The following is a 19,543-nucleotide window of genomic DNA, read 5'->3' as shown; positions in this document are numbered from 1 at the left end:
TTCCCCCCTTCCCTTTGTTTGGCCCTGAGAAGGGCCTTTTGGGTGGCCCTGAGAAGGGCCTTTTGGGTGGCCCTGAGAAGGGCCTTTTGGGTGGCCCTGAGAAGGGCCTTTTTTCAGGAAACGCCCGCGGGCGTCCCTCATTATTTGGTCATTATACGACATTCTTCACAGTTCGCAAATTGCTCCTTCTGCACAGTGCACTTTAGCCGTCGGCCTAACCACTCCGTTACGGTGGTTAGGACGCGACGTTGCCCGGGGAACGCGACGTGGACGCAAGCACTGTGGGGTGGTTCCCCAGCTAACCTAACCTAACCTAACCTAACCTAACCTAACCTTTTTTTTTTTTTTTTTTTTTTTTTTGTTTTCGCAGGGGAATGCATTTACGCACTGAGTGTGGGACTCCTGGGCAGCTAATCGGCCCAGACTACCCACTAAACCCCTGCGGATGCCATCGGCCGCTTTACAAAGAGGCGCCTCGGATCTAACTAGCACAAGGCGCCTCAGCGACTGGCCGGTCTCTTTCACCAGAGACCGGACTCTCCACTCTCAGGGGCCCTCCGACATCTGGAGGACCCCTGCCGCCGGGTGGGACCTCTGTCCCACCGATTCAGGGGGGGCGCCCGCAGGCGCGCCCCCAACCACCAAGGCGAGCCGCACGCCATCCAGTCCGGAAGCAGACCGGAGGCAGCGGCTCTCCGTCTTATTCGGCCGCAGAGGATAGGGACAGCGGCGCACCGTAATACCGGCAGTCCTCCTCCTCTGCGGCCCCACCGACCACCATGCCTGCGCCATGGCCGCGCCTCATTCGGCCGCAGAGGATAGGGACAGCGGCGCACCGTAATACCGGCAGTCCTCCTCCTCTGCGGCCCCACCGACCACCATGTTTGCGCCATGGCCGCGCCTGGTCGCGGAGGATAGGGAGAGCGGCGCACCGTAATACCAACCCCTCCTCTTCCCCCGCGACCCCTACCACGGCTGTAAGAGTAGAGGGCTTAGCCCCCTTCTCTCACAGCCACTGAGCCAATTGGCTCTCCAACCTGGGTTACCCGACATGGGTAACCCACCACCAGTTGCCAGGACATTTGCCAACGGCTAACAAGACCCCTAAACGGGGAGTTATTAACCGTCGCCCAGGGTGCACCAGCCCAATAACTTGTCAGCCGCCGCTATCACCGAATCAAAGATCAAGTGACAGAAGCAAACCTTCAAATCATCGAGCCAACGTGGAGGTTTCCTGACAGTAGCACCCCAACCTAACCTAACCTAACCTAACCTAACCTAACCTAACCTAACCTAACCTAACCTAACCTAACCGACCGACCGACCGACCGACCGACCGACCGACCGACCGACCGACCGACCGACCGACCGACCGACCGACCGACCGACCGACCGACCGACCGACCGACCGACCGACCGACCGACCGACCGACCGACCGACCGACCGACCGACCGACCGACCGACCGACCGACCGACCGACCGACCGACCGACCGACCGACCGACCGACCGACCGACCGACCGACCGACCGACCGACCGACCGACCGACCGACCGACCGACCGACCGACCGACCGACCGACCGACCGACCGACCGACCGACCGACCGACCGACCGACCGACCGACCGACCGACCGACCGACCGACCGACCGACCGACCGACCGACCGACCGACCGACCGACCGACCGACCGACCGACCGACCGACCGACCGACCGACCGACCGACCGACCGACCGACCGACCGACCGACCGACCGACCGACCGACCGACCGACCGACCGACCGACCGACCGACCGACCGACCGACCGACCGACCGACCGACCGACCGACCGACCGACCGACCGACCGACCGACCGACCGACCGACCGACCGACCGACCGACCGACCGACCGACCGACCGACCGACCGACCGACCGACCGACCGACCGACCGACCGACCGACCGACCGACCGACCGACCGACCGACCGACCGACCGACCGACCGACCGACCGACCGACCGACCGACCGACCGACCGACCGACCGACCGACCGACCGACCGACCGACCGACCGACCGACCGACCGACCGACCGACCGACCGACCGACCGACCGACCGACCGACCGACCGACCGACCGACCGACCGACCGACCGACCGACCGACCGACCGACCGACCGACCGACCGACCGACCGACCGACCGACCGACCGACCGACCGACCGACCGACCGACCGACCGACCGACCGACCGACCGACCGACCGACCGACCGACCGACCGACCGACCGACCGACCGACCGACCGACCGACCGACCGACCGACCGACCGACCGACCGACCGACCGACCGACCGACCGACCGACCGACCGACCGACCGACCGACCGACCGACCGACCGACCGACCGACCGACCGACCGACCGACCGACCGACCGACCGACCGACCGACCGACCGACCGACCGACCGACCGACCGACCGACCGACCGACCGACCGACCGACCGACCGACCGACCGACCGACCGACCGACCGACCGACCGACCGACCGACCGACCGACCGACCGACCGACCGACCGACCGACCGACCGACCGACCGACCGACCGACCGACCGACCGACCGACCGACCGACCGACCGACCGACCGACCGACCGACCGACCGACCGACCGACCGACCGACCGACCGACCGACCGACCGACCGACCGACCGACCGACCGACCGACCGACCGACCGACCGACCGACCGACCGACCGACCGACCGACCGACCGACCGACCGACCGACCGACCGACCGACCGACCGACCGACCGACCGACCGACCGACCGACCGACCGACCGACCGACCGACCGACCGACCGACCGACCGACCGACCGACCGACCGACCGACCGACCGACCGACCGACCGACCGACCGACCGACCGACCGACCGACCGACCGACCGACCGACCGACCGACCGACCGACCGACCGACCGACCGACCGACCGACCGACCGACCGACCGACCGACCGACCGACCGACCGACCGACCGACCGACCGACCGACCGACCGACCGACCGACCGACCGACCGACCGACCGACCGACCGACCGACCGACCGACCGACCGACCGACCGACCGACCGACCGACCGACCGACCGACCGACCGACCGACCGACCGACCGACCGACCGACCGACCGACCGACCGACCGACCGACCGACCGACCGACCGACCGACCGACCGACCGACCGACCGACCGACCGACCGACCGACCGACCGACCGACCGACCGACCGACCGACCGACCGACCGACCGACCGACCGACCGACCGACCGACCGACCGACCGACCGACCGACCGACCGACCGACCGACCGACCGACCGACCGACCGACCGACCGACCGACCGACCGACCGACCGACCGACCGACCGACCGACCGACCGACCGACCGACCGACCGACCGACCGACCGACCGACCGACCGACCGACCGACCGACCGACCGACCGACCGACCGACCGACCGACCGACCGACCGACCGACCGACCGACCGACCGACCGACCGACCGACCGACCGACCGACCGACCGACCGACCGACCGACCGACCGACCGACCGACCGACCGACCGACCGACCGACCGACCGACCGACCGACCGACCGACCGACCGACCGACCGACCGACCGACCGACCGACCGACCGACCGACCGACCGACCGACCGACCGACCGACCGACCGACCGACCGACCGACCGACCGACCGACCGACCGACCGACCGACCGACCGACCGACCGACCGACCGACCGACCGACCGACCGACCGACCGACCGACCGACCGACCGACCGACCGACCGACCGACCGACCGACCGACCGACCGACCGACCGACCGACCGACCGACCGACCGACCGACCGACCGACCGACCGACCGACCGACCGACCGACCGACCGACCGACCGACCGACCGACCGACCGACCGACCGACCGACCGACCGACCGACCGACCGACCGACCGACCGACCGACCGACCGACCGACCGACCGACCGACCGACCGACCGACCGACCGACCGACCGACCGACCGACCGACCGACCGACCGACCGACCGACCGACCAACCAACCAACCAACCAACCAACCAACCAACCAACCATGTTAGCTAGTCATGTTTTCTTCGGAAATATTGACTGCGTGTTCTTATTTTCGCCAGCGCCATCTAGTTTCACAACAATAATAATTACTTCCTATATCATTCAATTGAACTGCCGCCGACAGATTTCATTTCATGATCTTGCCATAAAATCCTTTCTTCAGTGTAGAATAATCTCGTTACGATTTTATTACGTGGCGAAGAACACTCGAGATTAAATTATCTAGGTATTTTATAATTGTTGTATAAATGTTGTCTATCGGACTGTTAAACTTTTGTAGGCGTGAAAAATATGGTTGGTTCTAGAACCTTCGATAAAACCGCATCTTTCGTTTCAGTCGTACTTATATTGCTCACTCTATAAGAGGTTTCTATTGTTTTCTTTCTAGAGTTTTGCCAACTTGGAATCTATCCGAATGTTTGGTGTGCATTTTAAATTCGGTCTTAAGAAATTTTGAAGCAAACCAAATGTTAGGTAAATTCAACATATTCCATTGTGATAATTTTAGTAGACATGTCTACGGGATCAGCCATAGTTTTAAACGCTGAAGTAAGGCATATTTTCATGATTTTTTTCTATGTGATAACTATAATTTATTGGATTTGTGTCCATTAGAATTATCAGGTCTGTAACTGATGTTATATCAGGAATAAAGTAAATGTAATATACCTATCTGTCATTGCCATGGAATTAGTAGGTACTCCGGACAACGAAGTATTTACTACATCGATGGTCATTGCCTACTACGTTAGAATTTTCTATTGTTACCTATTTTACTATGGAATACAGCGTGCAAAGGCGATGGAGTATTTTTTTAAAAGTCAAAGAGATTGAATTGAGTACTTATTTATATATGTATATTAATGAGTGGTCGCGTAGTCTATTTATCTATATATTTTACTAGCAATATAATATGAAAGTACCTAAGTAAGTACATTTGAGCTGCAATTTTGTACACACGTTTAGATTGGACTTGCTGATGCCCGCGACTCCGTTCGCGTGTCCGAACAATTTTTGGTAAGAAGTCAAAATTATTATAGATATTTAATTGTAGAGCTTTATTTCTATGTTTCATCAGGTTTATATTTCATCAGGTGTTCTAGATCTTAAATTTTTATACCTCAACAGATAATGCTCATCAGACTGAACGACTTTTGTTAGCGCGTCATTTCTATATTTCCTATAGTTCAGCTGTACCATCATGGGTCTGCGTTAGTTGTTCCAGATCTTCGATTTTTATATCTCAACAGAATTTGCTTATCAGACTAAGTTTTATGAAGTCGTCATTTCTATATTTCCTATAATTTAGCTGCACCATCATGGGTCTACATCAGGTGTTTTAGATCTTCGATTTTTATATCTATTTATTATATCGATTTTATATCTATTTTATATTTGGGCATTTATTATTTATACATAAAACTCTTCCGTTACTGAGTGAGTGACTGACTGACAGACAACTTACAGCTGGAAGCTGAAATTTGGCATGTAGATTCCCTGGGGAGTGTAGGTGTGCACATAATACAATTTACAAGATAAAAACCTGAAAACTGGTAAACATACTCTTCATCATGTAAGAGGAAGAAGAAAATATAGTAATACATATATGCAGGGACAATATGTATGAAAACGGTACGGGATGAAGGAAGGACGGAAGGAAGCGGGAAGCGAGATTGGACAAGTTGCGGGGGTTGTAGGTACTGCCAATAAACCGGAACCGTGCGAAGCAAATGTCACATAACATTTTCACTATAGGTACCAATTTTGCGAATACCCGCTGTTGTTGAATGTAATAATCATAAATGAAATTGAATTTGAGAAATATAAAACATGAACATTAAATAAAAATAAATCGTATTGGTTTAAAACTAAAAATGTTATAAATATTGTAGGATCCTACTCCTAGCGATAATAAACTTTACCTATGTTCAGACAAAACTCGTTTTGCGCCGACGCTTTTAAAGTGATCGCCGTCGGAGCCACGAGTCAACATCGCAAATATTGACTGAAACTTTGAAATGAGTAAACTCTTTTTGAGGTGCGTGTCATTCAATCACACCTGTCAAAATCGAGTTGTACTCGCACACTGAAGGTTCCGTACCAAATCTCAAGGAGAGAATTTCTCTGTTTCCTTACCTAAGTCAGATCAAATTACAGGTGTTTATTTCTAATGGTGTCCATTGCGTCGGTCCAGGCTGTCCGAATGCGACACGGCTACGAGGCGCAACCTCGAGTGGTAGAAGGGCGGTCCGCCCGTCACGATGAATACCCGTTCGTAGTCAGCATCATAGCAATAATGAACTTGCCAATTCTCCCATTTCATACACATTTGCCGGTATTTCTGAGGGGTTGCACTGGATCACTGATCACCAAACAATTTGTAATTACAGCGGCGCATTGCTTGCAAGAAACAATGCAATATGTTCGGTAAGTTTTTGATGTCTGACACATAGGTAAGTAGTTAGGTGCTCACATGTTTTTCAGAATGTATTATATATTATCTCTCTATACCGTATGGTAAAGGGGGTTTAACGTATTCGATTAATTCTCAATTATCGTAGTAGTACATTCTCAATTAGTTAACGTAGCAAACTAATAAAATAAATAACAAATAAAAATCATTCAATCATCAATTAAAAAATATTTTAACAGATTATGCAACATAATTTGACGACCTCCGGGCGCAGTAAAGTTCTAGCCACTGAACCGAGAGGTCCTGGGTTCGATCCCCGGTAGGGTCATGATGGAAAATGATCTTTTTCTGATTGATCCGGGTCTTGGATGTTTATCTATATATGTATTTGTTATAAAATATAGTATGGTTGAGTTAGTATCCCATAACACAAGTTTCGAACCTATTTTGGGGCTAGCTCAATTTGTGTGATTTGTCCTAATATAATAAATTTATTTATTTATTAATTTTAGTAGAAAGTATTATAGTTTTCATTTCCATAGTGTAGTCACAGTTAATTAAATCGAAAACGGCGATTAAATTCCTTTTAGTCTTCTGTGACCACTGTTTGTGTGTTTGATTATCATCATACTTAACTGAAATGTCATCACTTTTAGATGCGGCAATATGTCAGTGGCCCTTAATGAAACCACATGCAAATCTAAAATCGTGAAGCAATTTGTTCATCCAGCATATGCAAGAGGAGATAATGATATAGGTCTGTTACAAATCGAGCCGTTGATTGTGCAGTATTACGGTAAAATCAAAGCAGTCGATTACAAGACGCTGCTAGGAAGAGCCGTGCGATATGCTGGATACGGCATTATGGACTTTAGGTTTGATATGAATGATATATTGAAACTTCAAATAAAACCACTTCAAATTGGCGAAGGGGTTATTTATGATACAAGCAAAAAGGATGAATCATTTTTGTCGACTGATCCTTTGTTAGTAATAGCACCGAAGTGTTCCAGAAAACAACAACACCCTTATTTAGGGGACTCAGGGGGACCTCTGTTTGTCGGGGCCCAAATCGCTGGCGTGTTATGCTGCGGTATCAATTTACAAAATAAAAACCATCGTCCTTTGGTAACTGGTTTCACTCCAGTTAGTCCTTATTTAGAATGGATAACTCGCACTATTAATACACATAGAAGATAGGAGTAGATATCTGTAAAATACAAAGGACTGGTAAACGTTTTCTTTTTCTACATTATCGCAAACTTCGAAATTCTGCACCGCAGGTCTTGTTTTGCCCGGAGATTACATTTGGGAAGAGTAGACTGAATGGAAACATGGTTTGGATCTTGTATTATTCAGAGCCACAACCATCACCAATATACATTGGAAAGTGAACCATCATCGCCAGGATCACGACAAGTGGTACCAGAATCCTCCTATTCTCCTTTCGTAGTTCGTTGGAATCCTCATGTCTCACAGCGAGCGATTAGCACAATTCATGGATAGTTCACGTTCAGGTTATCTTTGAGAATAAAGAAAATGGAAAACAGTTTGGACGAAAGGGACTCTCCTTTTGACGCGTATCAATAAAACGTAAGGACTAAGTATTTCAGATCACAACCATGACATTCGTTCAGCGGGGTACGGACGGCAGTCACTCATTTCTGAAGAAGCATATAGTGGATCGTGTTCCTCGTATAATATAGAATAAAAATAAAACGTAATGAAAAAGGAGAATTAATTTAATAGCAACATTACAATAAGATTATCCTTAGAGCTAGCGAGGCGGAGTCTACCCGGAGAGGTCGCCGTGGTCGAAGAGATCCTGGTCGTAGAGCGCGGCGCGCACGGTGCGGCCGCCGAAGTAGCGGCCGTGCAGCGCGCGCGCCGCCGCCGCCGCCTCTGCGCACAACTCTGATATCATACTCACATCCCTCATCTTAATATTAATAATAATAAATAATAAAGATATTTTGATGAAATTGACGAATCAAACGAAAATGACTAGTGAACGACCAACTCGTTAATTCGACAGTGTAACGTCAGTGTAATGTCGAAGACGTGTGTTCGAATCATACTCAAGCAAGATTTATTTTATTTTATAAACTCATTGTATAAATGTGACTCTCGAATGCCACTCAAACTCAAGGGCAAGATCTACAAGACGGTGATCAGACCTGTTGTTTTGTATGGTTCGGAATGTTCGGCCACCAAGGTGACGGATGAAAGGCGACTGCCTGTTGCGGAGATGAGGATGCTTCGATAGATGTGTGAGAGTGATAAGGATGGATAAGATAAGGAACGAATATGTGAGAGGGGCACCAATAATAGGAAAATTGGAAAGTAATAGGCTTCGATGGTATGGTCACGTTATGAGAAGGGAGGAAAATAAATATTCTTTCAGAAGTGGTAGAGACAGGAGATCAGAGATATTGTCGGTTCGTCGTTTCCGTAGATCTTGTCCGCCGACAGACGTAGAACAACGTGTGTCAGTGGCAGTGTCAAAATTTACAGAAAACAACGGATTTACAACATCGGAGCGCGACTGAGCAATGAGGCACGTCTCTTATGATTTTTTATTGCGGTAAATAAACCACTCGTACAAACTACGCAACGTTTGGTACCTTCGGGCTCGGCGAACTGCACGAAGATCTTGACCTGCGCGTGCGCAGGGTCGTCGCCCTCGTTCTGCGTCTCGTTGTAGATGACGAGGCGCTGCACGGCGCCCCACTTGCCGCACTCGTCCTGGATCTCGAGGTGCAGCGCGTCGTCGACGTCGGCGGCGCTGACCATGTCCCGCAGCAGCAGCACGCGCGACGCGCGGCGCCGCAGCAGCCGCTGCATCACCAGGTGCCGCGCCGACTGCCCCGAGATCGACAGCGACTCCTGCCACAAGCTAAACTCCTCAGCTACGCCCTTATGTCGACCGTCTCCCAGCACCAAAATCGACATAAAACTCGCGAAGATACATTTTTTAATGGACTACCACTTCGACTATCTTTAAATAGTTACAAAACAATTTAACTGTATTAATTCACTCATATGAGTTCTTAAAAACATAAATTCTCGCGATCATAACATTCAAGCTATATGAGCTCACTATTTGCCTAGTTTCTTCCCAAAAGATCAGTTCAACTGTTTGGAAAAAACTGGGCAAGTACTGGGCGTACACACATCTCTGTCACTATCACATTATACATTACATTAACAAAAAAATTAGACAAAAACCTTTTTTATGAATAACAAGGCAATATGAAACAGCGCTCGATAAAATAAATATAAATATATTAGAACAAATCACACAAATTGAGCTATCCCCAAAGTAAGTTCGAGACTTGTACTATGGGATACTAACTCAACGATACTATATTTTATAACAAATACATAATAAATAGATAAATACATGACCCGGGCCAATCGGAAAAATATCATTTTCCATCATGACCCGACCGGGGATCGAACCCGATTCAGAGGCAAGCACTTTACCACTGCGCCACCGAGGTCGTCTAATGGTCGATGTATCGTACCTGCTGCTGCAGCGTGTCGGGCGACGAGTCCAGCAGCTTGCGCTGCAGCGCCGCCTGCTGTCCGCCCTCCGCCGGCGGCGACGCTGGGGGGACATTACTTTATACTTTACTATATCCTATACCCAAAACGTTCTATCTCTCCAAACCATAATAGAAAAACACTGAAATATTCACTAAATGAGTTTTATAATGCATGCGACGATCGACAAATGCATATCATTTATAGGCATGGGACGAGTAAGTACCCAACTTGCACTTGACCGATTTTCAAAAAAGGGACAGGTGGGACAAGTGAATTAGTCGGGGGAAGGGGGACGACGTTTTGTCATTTGAAACTAACCTAGCTTTATAGCTATAGCATAGTTTCCCTTCTCCTCTTACTAAGTAAGGAACCATGTGTTTATTATTTGAAAATTGTAAAACTAGGCTAGTGAAACGTAGACGTCATTCGAATAATATATACTAACTGGGCATGGACATGATGGGTCTGACGGTGGAAGTGGGCGGGATGACGACGGTGGGTGGCGGCAGCACCAGCGGCACGGCCGGCTGACCCACGCCCGGGAGCTGACCCACGCCCGGTAGTTGGCTCACACCCGGGAGTTGACCCACGCCGGGGAGGGACGTCAGCGAGGGCAGAGCTCCCGCCAGCGGCAACGTAGTCGGGAGGCCCTGCAGAAGGAAGATATATTATATGTCACGTCACTAAGCACAACAGACAGCGCACGTGCAACATCGAGTAGAGTGAGCGGCACACACCTGCGAGTGCGCATGCGCAGGCAGCGCGGCCGCGAGCGACGGCAGCGCGGCGGCCGCCGGCACTCCCAGCGCGCTCAGCTTGCTGAGTCCCAGCGCCACCGCGTTGCTGGCCACCGCGTCCATGGCCTGCGGACACACGAGCGCTGTGTGATCTAACTGTATCATCGTGATCATAAAAGAACATCGAACTTAAATTTATGATATGAAAAAACTAGCTATTGCCCGCAGCTCGGCGTGTCTCTTCGGCTATCTCCACGCCAAAAATTACCTCCGACCTAATTAGATCCGATGCTCCGACATGAAGAAAAAAGTAAAAACGTGACACGTTTCGAAATGTATAATATCATAGTATCGTCCGGATACCTGTATCTTGGCGGTGGCGGCGGCGGCGGCGACGGCGGCGGCGGTGGGCATGGCCGAGGTCTGCGGCGGGCCCGCCAGCGCGTTGGGCGGCGTGATGGCGCGCCCCACTCTGCGGAACATGATGTTGTCGATCACTGACGCGTCCTCAACACGGAGCTACTCTACCAGATACTGCGCCCCGCGGCGGCTCACCTGAGGTACTGGCCGCCCAGGTCGAAGAGGTTCATGGAGGCGATGGCCTCGAGCGCGGCCGGCAGCGTCACATACTCGATGAAGCCGTAGCCCTTGTGCTTGTGCGCGGACGCGCCGTACGCCAGCTTGCAGTACGTGATGGGCCCGAACGCCTCGAACACGCTGCAAGCGAACATAGAGCGATAGCCGACATCTCAATACCGCTAACATAAAAAACTATGAAGCAAAAGTCGCCATTGTCGCACAAATGTTATTCAAAATGATGATCTTGACAAGAATTGTTTTCAATTAAAATTAAAATTTTAAATCCGTCGTGCCAGAAGGGTTTATCTTTTTTTTCAGTAATATAAGTATACATAAAGTACACGGTCAAAGAGTACACATAATTATCTATTAAACTATTCCATTTTGTAAAAATAAATAAATGAAATGGACGTTAATTGTTGACGTTGACAAGATCTCACTTCTTGATATCATCCTCGGTGAGCTCGGGGTGTATGGAGGCGACGTAAATCCTGTTGTACTGCTTGGCCTCCTCCTGGATCTCGTCGATGACGGCCTGCGCCTGCGGCATGTTGCTGGGCCGCCCCACCACCTTGATGTTCCTGAGGGAAAGCTCTGAGCTATTACGCTTTGTTGTTTCACTTTCTCCTCCCTGTATACAATTTATCTAACTGGCTATAGCAGGGCAACAGGAGATTCATTGAATCGCGTCATCTGCTTGAAGTCAACCTGCACCATGTCATTCAACACCTTGCTCCTTCATCAATCTAATGTCGACATTTTATATTAAGTAAAAAGGTTTTATCGATATATGTCTTTATATTTTATCTTAGTTATGTATTGGTCCTTACTCGCTTTATAGTTTATTGCTCATGGCCGACCATGGTCCATTTATGGTCTAGCTTTTGCCCGCGACTTCGCACGCGTGAATTTCAGTTCTTAAAAGGAATCAAAGTGAAATCTCAGTTTTTCTTTTATCACGTATTCTAACACTGGTAAAATGTATGGATAGGATTGTTCATCTTGGCCTCAACAGGCCAGGTTCCAATTTGTCCCGTAGATGTAAGTACTAACATAGATATAGGTAACTTTTGTACTAACACTTTGTATGCATTTTTGTCCGAAATTGAGATTTATATATTTATTACTTCAGTTCCCCGTTTCCCGCTACGATTTTCGCTACGTGTCTCGTTCAAAACTTGTCTTGTCCCGTTTCCTATATCGTTTCCCGATGCGTGTTCCTCTCCCGCTTCCAGTAACGCGTGCCGAACATTTTATGAACCTCTCTTCAAAAATAATAAAGTTTCGCATAAATTTCCACCCCTACATCATTCCCCTAGAGATGCAATTTTCTAAATCTAGTCATTGCATTATTATATTTTACTAATCACCAGTTTTTGACTAAAATTTCAAGTTATGTTGGCTTCAAATATGGTGAAATTCCATACAAACTTGTAACCCCTATTTCACCCTTTTTGGAATGGAATTTCACAGTCGTTTTTGAACCGTTTCAATGATGATGACCCTGGGCTTATAGGGCGCCCCAACCTGTGTAAGCAAAAAATAGTAAAATGTTGCCAACAAAGTTTTATATAAATATGTAAATGCCTACTCGGGGATGAAAGTTTCAAAATAAATGCATTATTGTATTTTACTAACTATATATAGATTACTAACTACCAATTAAAATCAAAAATTTCATGGACTAACTTGAAATAATAGGAAACTATACCCCTAAATTGAAATTAAGTAAAAAAATCCGTCATTCTGAATCAAAAAAGAAATGTGTAGATCTCGTTAGCTACCTGCCGCCGAGCATGACGCCGTTCATCTGCTCCAGACTGAGCTGCGCCGCCTCCGGGATCTCGTACTCCACGAAGGCGAAGCCCTTGTGCTTCTGCGTGACCGGGTCCCAGGACATGTTGATGCTCTTGATGGGCCCGAACGGCAGGAACGCTTGCCGGATCGTGTCCTCCTTCAGCTCGAACGAGATCGACCCGACGTATACCCTGAAAATATACGCAAATAAACAACTACTCTAAAATAATTTCATCTAGTTGGTCGCACGTTTGACACTCAGATCTTTTCAGCTATAAACTCATGGACTCGACCAGCGGAAGGCGGGAGTCTCGCGTATCGCTCTCATCATAGTTTACATTAAAAAAAAAACAGAAGTTTATAAACTAAAAAAAAATATTGATTAAGATGTAAGAACAATTAAGTGTAGTAATTTGGTGAAGAGGTTAGGTCGCGGTCGCGACCCATCAATGAGATTATTTCAAGCATTGGTCGTTGGTGCCTCAGCGCCAATTTCATCAGATAGGAGGCTGATGATGGAAAAGGCTGCTTCCAATGATGTCGGTTGTCTGTCGACGGACGTTAAAATTACGGACTGAGACTGAGTAAATGGGGCATGGCTCTTAGTTGGATTGCCAAGGGAAATATTGGCTATACCGGTGTAGCCCTGGCTGCTGGTCTGCCATAGGCGCTATCTGACCTTTGCATTGCGAACTATCATTTATTACAGCAGTGTTGATAGAGGTGCGGTAGATGTCGCCACAGCTTTATCAGATGTATCTTGATGCTTTGCTCCGCCGCGTACAGTTACCTGCACATGAGCGCGAGCGCCTGCTGCCGCTGCACCTGCGTGCGCTGCGACGCCATCTGCTGCTGCTGGTGCGCCAGCGTCTGCTTCATCAGCACCATCTTGATGCTCTGCTCCATCGCGTACTTCTTGGCTCTGGACACCGCGTCCGCCTGCTCCGAGGACAGCCGCGGCAGAGACCCGCCGAGAATCGCCGGCAATGTGGAACATTTCGCGCCCGGACCTGATACACAGTTTTATTGCACAGAACGGTAAATGTAACTTCAGTCAATCAACAAGAGTCAACCAATAAACAAATAAAACCAGACAAGAGCCACAAACCTAAAGGACACGCATATAATGCATGCAAAACCAGATTTTAGTTGCTACTCGCTCACTTAGGGTCTCCTTAGTGAGCGAGTCCGACTAGCTCTTGTCGTGGCGCCATCTATTAGCATTAGTAGACAGCATTACATTTTATTGTCTCTAATTTTCTTGTGAGAAACCTAATTGTTTTCGGAAATTAAATGCCTTCATTATTAGGTCCCAACTAATATTATCAATGCGAAAGTAAGTTTGTTTGTTACCTCTTCACGCATTATCTTCTGGACCGAATTTATGAAATTAGATACATGGGTAGAAAATAACCAGGAATAACACATAATCCTATGTGTTATTAAAAAGTATCCACTTTTTACACTTTTTATCCCAAAATTCCCACGGGAGCGAAACCCCGGGGCGCAGCTAGTTCTTAATAATTTTATTTTTCAAAATCATACTTTTGTAATGGTACACAATATTGTAATGGTTCATTGAATACACCTTCCTATAGAACTTCAATCTTATAGTATGCATAGTCTGCGGATACAATGACTGTGACATAGGGACAGTCGGACATGACGTAACTATAAGGGTTCCGTTTTTGCCGTTTGGCTATGTAAACCTAAAAACAGTTGAACTCGCGCGCCAAGGGTTCCGTAATTATAGCTTTTTTGTTATAAAGGAAATATGTTATACATAAAATATTGATTCGGAAGACTATGATATTACAAGCAAAAAATAAGTAAAAAGATAACAACGCAATTAAATTTTGTCACTAAAATTTTTCATAACTAATGATTAGTAATGAGTAATTTAACGTCGTCAAAAAATCAAGAGATATACTGACCTGTGAACACATCCCCGACCTGGCGCAGATCGTAGATGGGCGCGGCGAGGAAGCCTCCTGCGAAATGAAGCGTTTGATCAGACTCAGTCCGCTGACAGACAGACAGCACTCACACACTCACGCTACCAACACGGCCGAACATTAAACCTCATATTGTAATGTTGAAATTCACAGTTATTATATGTTTTGTCTTTTTATTTATGTTTTTGTCAATATTTTTATAAATGTATATAACAATATAATATAATATTATACTGCTGCACATATATTTTTATAAAAATTATTAAATTGATAATCGAAATCTATAATATTTCTAATGCCTTTCAAACAAAATAAGATCAATCATATTAGTAAAAAAACAGTTCAAGAATTTTAAAAAATGTGTATTTCTTTCATAGGCCATCACACATACCGATTTGGAATAGAGCATTGGACTGATTACCTATATCAAAAAGTTAGCTTACGTAACAAATGTGATTCCTTCAAATGATTCTAGTACAAATAAGAACAAAACAATATTGGTAAAGACTATAGCTAACTTGATATGTGTGTTCAAACGTTTGTTTTTTTTTTGGTGAGTAGAGAATTTTAATACAATCGAATATTTTCTGTAAGTAGGTACAACATTAATTACTTAATAGTGACGAGAGACGAGCCAGTCCAATATTCTATAACCATTAGAGATATCTCTCATTCCGAGTTTACCGGCCGTGGGTCACTCATTCTGGCATCCCAAACATGCGGGTTACGATGCAGAATAATGAAGTAAGTACATTGTGTGTGGCGGCGCGCGGCGGGCGGCGGGGCAGCGAGCAATTACCTAACTTACAAATCTAGTCTGAAACAGAAAGCAGAAACACTGATCACTGAGACTGTGTATTGAAGGACGCGGCGACGCGGCGGCGGCGGCGGGCGCGGCGGCGGCGGCGGCCGGCGGCCTGCAACACGAGCAGCCAGCGCATTGCGCGTCAGTGTCGCACCGTTACTGTGTCTCTATGTCTATGTCTAGCGTGTCTCGTGGAGGAGCACTCACCGGCGTCAAGCGCGGGCGGCGGCTGCGGCTGCGGCAGCGGCATCGGCAGCTGCATGGCGCTAGTATCACCACCCTGCAACTGAAAAAAAATGTTAATTACTCAATTAGTAAACTATCCACAGGATAAATCATTCCGGTAGCTATTTTTAAACTTGTAAAAATGGAAGGCAACAATTTGGCAGCCAAAGAAAAATTTCATCAAAATTGAATCAATCAATTAGATTTCCAATTAGTATAAAATGTTATGCTACAATATATTTTTATAGTAACTACGTGTTGTGAAGACTGTCGTGACAAGTGTGGTTGCGGCATTAATCTGTCAAATATACTATGAAGTAGCCAATGATTATTAGTGGTGAATTTTTTTTGAAGTGATAACTTCTTTAGCTGTCTTGTGCATTCTTTGTGATGGGTAAAAAATATTAAAACATCAAGACACACAAATGATCAAAACTTCATAAGATGTCAAAAGTTCTTAACATATAAGTTACACACTAACATTCAAGTATTTACTTGTGCCGGCATTCCCGGAGTGCAACCCGTCTTTTTTTAAAAGATATATATGTAATTTACCCACAACTTATGTGTCACTGGTGTAACCAAGCCTAAATGAAATCAAGTTGGCTGTGATGAATCAAATTAGCATTTCCTTAGTACTTATTCATGTTCAAAATAACTGCTCAACTCAACCTATTTTTAACATGAACTTTTAACAAAATCCTCAATAAAAATATAAATGTAACAATATTCTTTCCTATTGTGTTAAACATTTTGGGATTCAACATATTGCAAGTCCAACTTATTGTGTGAGAAATTTAACATTAGTAAATTCAACTATTTACAAATTCCACATGTGGTCCGGAAAGATAAGTATCATTACAAAGTATAAAATACTTTGTCAATCATACATATATATATATATATATATATATATATATATATATATATATGTAATCAAATTCAATCAAAATCAAATCAAAATTGAATCAATCAATTAGATTTCCAATTAGTATAAAATGTTATGCTACAATATATTTTTATAGTAACTACGTATTGTATATTGTTGTATTGTAGTTTATAAGTTACTAACAGCCCTTAAAGCTTTGCCTGATCAAAGAAGAAACATAGTTTTGTATATCTATGTGCCATTCATCAAAATAAGAATACAAACAAAAATCTCCTCTATAACTACACTAGAAGTTGCCCGGGGCTTTGCTCTTGTGGATAATTTTAGATAAAATATAGCCTACATTATATTCTTTCAACATTATCATTAAAAAGGTGCATTATCCAAGATTGCTATAGGCTATAGGCTATATCTCAAATTTCCAACAGGAGCGAAGCCCCGGGCAACATCTTAGTAATATATAACTACATAACATTAGCATTGCTATGAATAGTATGGATCACAAACCTAAAATTCAGTTAAACACACTTTTCAAAAGGACCCCGTACGAAATCGGGCTAGGTAACATTTATAACCTAAAAATCTGGTTCAATGCCAAGCAAAAAATCTAGGACTCGCGTTTCTAAAATTACATAATGAGAATACAGCGAACATTTATTTTAACCTACCTAATCACAAATAAACCACAAAATGTTTAGCTATGTAAGTACCTAGGTATAAAAAGCGGAAGAAATGACAGATGCTTACCAATTCCATATTGTTTCGTAGATATGAAAACGACACTTATCTACTAAAGAAAATGAACGATGCTATTTATTTATAATATTTTTGAACAGACAACACAACATAGAAATATAAATTTTATATTAATGAAACAAAATCGTGTTGATCACATGAACTTTCAGTAGGTAGGTCGGAAAGGCAAGCAAGCCGAAGCAAGCTGGCATGGCAGTTGCAGCTGGGCGTACAGTGTTGCCAGATCCGATTTTTTTTAAATGGGGACACGTTACCAGTGTTGCCAACTGCTAGCTGCGCTGTGTATAGTTGCTAGTTACGCAAACCTCAGCGCAGACGGCGCTACTGGTACAACTAAGGTGCACAAACATTGCCAATGGAGGCCAAAATCGCCAACTTTCAATATTGTTGCAGATTTACGACCAAAAATACCTTCTACGCAATTTTGGTTCGAGTTTAATGGAAAAAGAAAGGATTTAGTGGATTATCCTGAAAATAATAACACTATTTTAGGTTATGTTCTGCATTATTTGACCAACTGTGGTCATAAACTGATATAAATTTGATTTTCACTGAAGACCTTACACATATAAGTCCATATTTTAATAACTTCACGTGTGAAGTGTTCCGAGCTTCTTTTCGACCGTTTACTGGCTCGAAAATTTTACAGCGTGAAGCGTATCCCATAGTTTTCGAAGTTTTTTATCTTTGGAAAACGATTTTTCCCAATATTTGGGCACCCGAATATGCTACATTGTTGTGTATATTTTCACAAACGAATGCTTACATAATGAAAAGATTAATTAAGTTCTCTAAAATAAACATTTTAATCGACATAGCAAAACGCGGCAAAGGTTTTGTGTACCTAATATACAGTGCTGTACTCTGGCGGGATAAATGTGCAGTATTATGTCGCAAATCTCAATTTTCTCTAAAGAAACACAACCTGTTGACAGCTGACAACCACGAAACCCGTCGCAAAAAATGGCGGACATGACACGTACCTAAACTTGTGACAGGTGTTACCATAAATAAGCAATAAGCAAAATATGTTTGTCCTTGTCGTCAAATGCAAAAACACGGTAGAAAAAAAGAGAAAAACATGTGTTTATCGCTCTATACCATAATTGCTTAATAAATGTATAAGTAAAATTCGTATATGTTGACAAGGGCCTCTCCATATGATCTATTATTTAAGGGTCAAATTAAGTGGTGTGGCAACACTGGCGGTGACACTTCTTTGTGTTAGCCATCTATGTTTTATGTTGCGAACTATCACAGCGATTCGATACTTTCGCCATCTATGCATAAAAATGGAAAACTTTTGTGGACATTTATAGCGAATAGGTGGCACTGGTGAGTGATTTTGATAATGGTTTTTTATTTGATAGAGAATTCAATCTAGACAGTTCTAGCTTTGTTTTGGAAAATGCTTGTTTAGACGTTTGGAAATTATTATCAGTTTTCTTAAGGATTTTTAAATTATATGGTTTAACACGACGTGCGTTGATTTAATACGTCGAATACGGACAGATGATGAATAATGCGTATTATATTTATATACATATTTAAGTTGAATATGTGTGCCACTAGATGGCAATATCTAGTTTTAGAACGCGCTATCGTGTGTCGCTCATGAAATTATATAATTCTTCAAAATATCTAAAGTTTTTTGGCTTCAACTTTTTGGTCATTACACGGTTGTCACAATTCTGTAGTTTATATTCCCGCTGGACCTCACGTGTATTTTTAACAATCAGCCGATT

At 46.1% G+C, this 19,543-nt stretch overlaps 2 protein-coding genes across 6 annotated transcripts; one reads left to right on the top strand and one right to left on the bottom strand.

Moving 5' to 3' along the window:
• The first annotated feature begins 5,942 nt into the window (after positions 1-5,942).
• Positions 5,943-8,241, top strand: LOC128675909 (uncharacterized). 2 transcript variants are annotated; one of them, XM_053755663.2, is made up of 4 exons: positions 5,943-6,131; positions 6,251-6,520; positions 7,163-7,381; positions 8,120-8,241. In XM_053755663.2, the coding sequence occupies exons 1-4, from the start codon at positions 6,112-6,114 to the stop codon at positions 8,130-8,132; spliced, it is 522 nt and encodes a 173-aa protein (XP_053611638.1). In that variant the 5' UTR covers positions 5,943-6,111; the 3' UTR covers positions 8,133-8,241. The 2 variants fall into 2 exon arrangements, with proteins under 2 accessions (XP_053611638.1, XP_053611635.1); XM_053755660.2 differs by having other exon boundaries at positions 5,946-6,131; positions 7,163-8,241.
• Positions 8,231-18,015, bottom strand: hfp (half pint). Of its 4 annotated transcripts, XM_053755659.2 has the most exons (14): positions 17,790-18,015; positions 16,136-16,214; positions 15,876-15,940; positions 15,103-15,159; positions 13,959-14,178; positions 13,156-13,359; positions 11,812-11,952; positions 11,348-11,509; positions 11,156-11,264; positions 10,793-10,918; positions 10,501-10,705; positions 10,034-10,116; positions 9,131-9,392; positions 8,231-8,420 (listed from the first exon to the last, which is right to left on the bottom strand). In XM_053755659.2, the coding sequence occupies exons 5-14, from the start codon at positions 14,072-14,074 to the stop codon at positions 8,299-8,301; spliced, it is 1,530 nt and encodes a 509-aa protein (XP_053611634.1). In that variant the 5' UTR covers positions 14,075-14,178; positions 15,103-15,159; positions 15,876-15,940; positions 16,136-16,214; positions 17,790-18,015; the 3' UTR covers positions 8,231-8,298. The 4 variants fall into 4 exon arrangements, with proteins under 4 accessions (XP_053611634.1, XP_053611633.1, XP_053611631.1 ...); XM_053755658.2 differs by having other exon boundaries at positions 15,876-16,214; XM_053755656.2 differs by lacking the exon at positions 15,876-15,940.
• Between the last annotated feature and the right edge of the window lie 1,528 nt (positions 18,016-19,543).

Source organism: Plodia interpunctella, chromosome 15 (assembly GCF_027563975.2).
Source record: "Plodia interpunctella isolate USDA-ARS_2022_Savannah chromosome 15, ilPloInte3.2, whole genome shotgun sequence".
Taxonomy (NCBI): Eukaryota; Metazoa; Arthropoda; class Insecta; order Lepidoptera; family Pyralidae; genus Plodia; species Plodia interpunctella.
This window is presented reverse-complemented; position numbering and strand designations above follow the sequence as displayed.

What these genes read in the sequence shown, in the direction of transcription:
- hfp (XM_053755656.2), bottom strand. An exon ending in GCCGCCCGCGCTTGACGCCG is followed by an intron (nt 15,160 to 16,135) that starts GTGAGTGCTCCT and finishes TTCATTTCGCAG; the next exon opens with GAGGCTTCCTCGCCGCGCCC. An exon ending in ACCGAGGATGATATCAAGAA is followed by an intron (nt 11,510 to 11,811) that starts GTGAGATCTTGT and finishes GTTCGCTTGCAG; the next exon opens with CGTGTTCGAGGCGTTCGGGC.
- LOC128675909 (XM_053755660.2), top strand. Translation starts at nt 6,112, where the DNA reads ATGAGTAAACTCTTTTTGAG. An exon ending in ATGAGTAAACTCTTTTTGAG is followed by an intron (nt 6,132 to 6,250) that starts GTGCGTGTCATT and finishes ATCAAATTACAG; the next exon opens with GTGTTTATTTCTAATGGTGT. An exon ending in GAAACAATGCAATATGTTCG is followed by an intron (nt 6,521 to 7,162) that starts GTAAGTTTTTGA and finishes CATCACTTTTAG; the next exon opens with ATGCGGCAATATGTCAGTGG.